Source organism: Eucalyptus grandis, chromosome 10 (genome assembly GCF_016545825.1).
Source record: "Eucalyptus grandis isolate ANBG69807.140 chromosome 10, ASM1654582v1, whole genome shotgun sequence".
Taxonomy (NCBI): domain Eukaryota; kingdom Viridiplantae; phylum Streptophyta; class Magnoliopsida; order Myrtales; family Myrtaceae; genus Eucalyptus; species Eucalyptus grandis.
Window position 1 is genome coordinate 15,866,376 of NC_052621.1, and position 2,226 is coordinate 15,868,601.

Below are 2,226 nucleotides of genomic sequence, written 5' to 3' on the forward strand. Positions count from 1 at the left end.
AGGTTTATTTTTAATGGATTGATAAATGGGTCAACTCTTTAACCCATTTAAAACCCATATATCTTAGTCTTAACCCATTAAAACTCATTATGGGTGCTTTATGAAAGAAAACTTGACCCATTAATGACCCATTTAACCATAAATGGGTCTATAAATGGGTTGTGCAACCCATTTAACACCTCTAACTGAAATGAATCTTGACCGATGGGTTTAACGAACCCCACCAAATTTCACTTTCCACATATTTATCTTTCGAGGTTGAGAAACTTAACAAAGGGTTGTAATTTCTCAGTAGCTAGCGACTAAATATTCGGAGCTTACAAACATTTCGGTGGTTCGAGGCTCAACAAGCCCGTTACAATCAAAAGGAAGATCACGGGTAACGAGCTAACCAGTGATAGAGGGGCGGCTCCGGATGGAGATGCAGCTGGTGCTGGTGAGGCAACCGCGACGTCGACGGAGACTTTCATGCCGCCCCAGCAATAGCCTCTGCTACGTATGAAGTAGTAAGTCTTGGCTTCCTTGAGTTCGAACACATCTCGTCCCCCGCGCGTGACGTTGGAGATGGAGCCTTGGCCATTACAGCTCTCATAGCTCGTCTCATTCACTTCTAGTACATCGTACATTTGCTTATTGAAGACAAAGTCTGCCATCGAGTCCAAGCAAATTAAGCTTTTAAGTCGGTGTTCCAACCTAGAAAAAAAAAGAAAAAGTAGAAGAACTCTGCATCCACAACTCACTCGAACTAACCACTGACGACAAAACTCATTTAGTATAAAAAGAAAGTATTCAAAATTACGAATAGAAAAAAGTGAAAGAAAACCGTACAGAGCCAATCTCCGACGGAGAAGCGCTCGCGGCTGGACCATTCGGTGTAGTTAATGTGCTCGATCCAACCGGACCTGCCTCCGACCTTGTGTAACGCTCCCTCGGCAGGATCTACCATGGTCGCCAGCGTCAGCATCACAATCAACGTCACTGCCGAACCCAGTCTCATCCAGAAGCTCTCCATGCTCAACCTCCCACGATCAACCCAGTTTCAAACGAGGAAGAGGGAATCGACTTTTTGTTTTGATGTGCGTAGTGGTGTGCGTTAAATGAAGTGATGACTGGCGACCTAGTGGTCGCACTAAGTTTACCAACTCTCGGGCACATGTTAATTAATGTGACAGCTTGAAGAGTAGAAACGTAAACGTAACCGGTCAGGATTTTATGCTGATGTGCGTCCCCATTTCAGCAAAATCCTTGTGAAGTAAGAGGACTTTGCATGGAAAAAGACATAAATCTCATACAACGATTAAGCGACTGATGTAACATAGTCGACCCCACACATTATTACCAAATAAGATATTTAATCTCAAAAGGTCCTTTCGAGCTTTCAAACCCTCGCTTCTTTAGATTTGTATTTACACGTGTCCTTGTCACATGAAATGGCGAGGGCACAAAGATAAAGAGGATGGCTTTGCCCCCGTTAAATTTTCATTTTGCGTGTTTTATCCTGTCCATTTTTTCAAACTGAGTTTATATTGACTCATTCAGGAATCGTATCATGTAAATTTGAGTGAGGTCAAATTTAATGTCTTAATTATTATATACACACACACTAAGTGACCCTTGGTCTCACTAAACTTTTCAGACAACCAATTCTACCCAACCAAAAGAGACAATAAAAATGTCTTCTCTTAGAAATTAAGTTTAATTTTTGAGAAAGTAGAAGTTTTGCAAAATCAACCGTGGCAATTCTAGTGGCCTATTAACTTACTATTAACTTACTGAGAACGTGCCCTTAAAAAACACTCTTTATGGCTATGAAGGCACAAAATTTGATCGATATAAAAGAATGCATATGAAACCCTAAGAGGGGGTCTTGTGAGAGTTCTTTCTCCCTTATCAAGTTTAGGGCAAATTCAGTCCCGAAAGCAACCTTTATGTCATGCCTGTGCATTTTATATATTTCAAAACTTGTTCAAAAAGCTCCAAAAAAACAAAAAAACAAAAAACAAAAACAAAGCTGAACGTTTTGCTTTAGAGATATTGCGACATAAGCGGGTGTTTATGCTGTCTTAGGCTGCGCATGACAAAATTTCTGAAATAGAAATTGATTTCTGACCAGAAATCAATTTCTCAATTTCTATTCTCTAGACAAATTTCTAAGTAAAGAAACCCGTTTGATAACGACTCAAAATTTCTATTTCTGAAATAGAAATCCGTTTGATAATAGAATAA

General features: G+C 39.9%; 1 protein-coding gene across 1 annotated transcript; it reads right to left on the reverse strand.

Moving 5' to 3' along the window:
- Positions 1-317: 317 nt before the first annotated feature.
- LOC108955577 (lamin-like protein) lies at positions 318-1,012 on the reverse strand. Its single transcript, XM_018863575.2, has 2 exons — positions 829-1,012; positions 318-646 (listed from the first exon to the last, which is right to left on the reverse strand). The coding sequence occupies exons 1-2, from the start codon at positions 1,010-1,012 to the stop codon at positions 318-320; spliced, it is 513 nt and encodes a 170-aa protein (XP_018719120.2).
- Between the last annotated feature and the right edge of the window lie 1,214 nt (positions 1,013-2,226).

Coding starts and splice junctions, on each gene's coding strand:
- LOC108955577 (XM_018863575.2), bottom strand. CDS start 1,012: ATGGAGAGCTTCTGGATGAGACTGGGTTCGGCAGTGACGTTGATTGTG. Junction 647..828: donor CTCCGTCGGAGATTGGCTCT/GTACGGTTTTCT, acceptor ACTCGATGGCAG/ACTTTGTCTTCAATAAGCAA.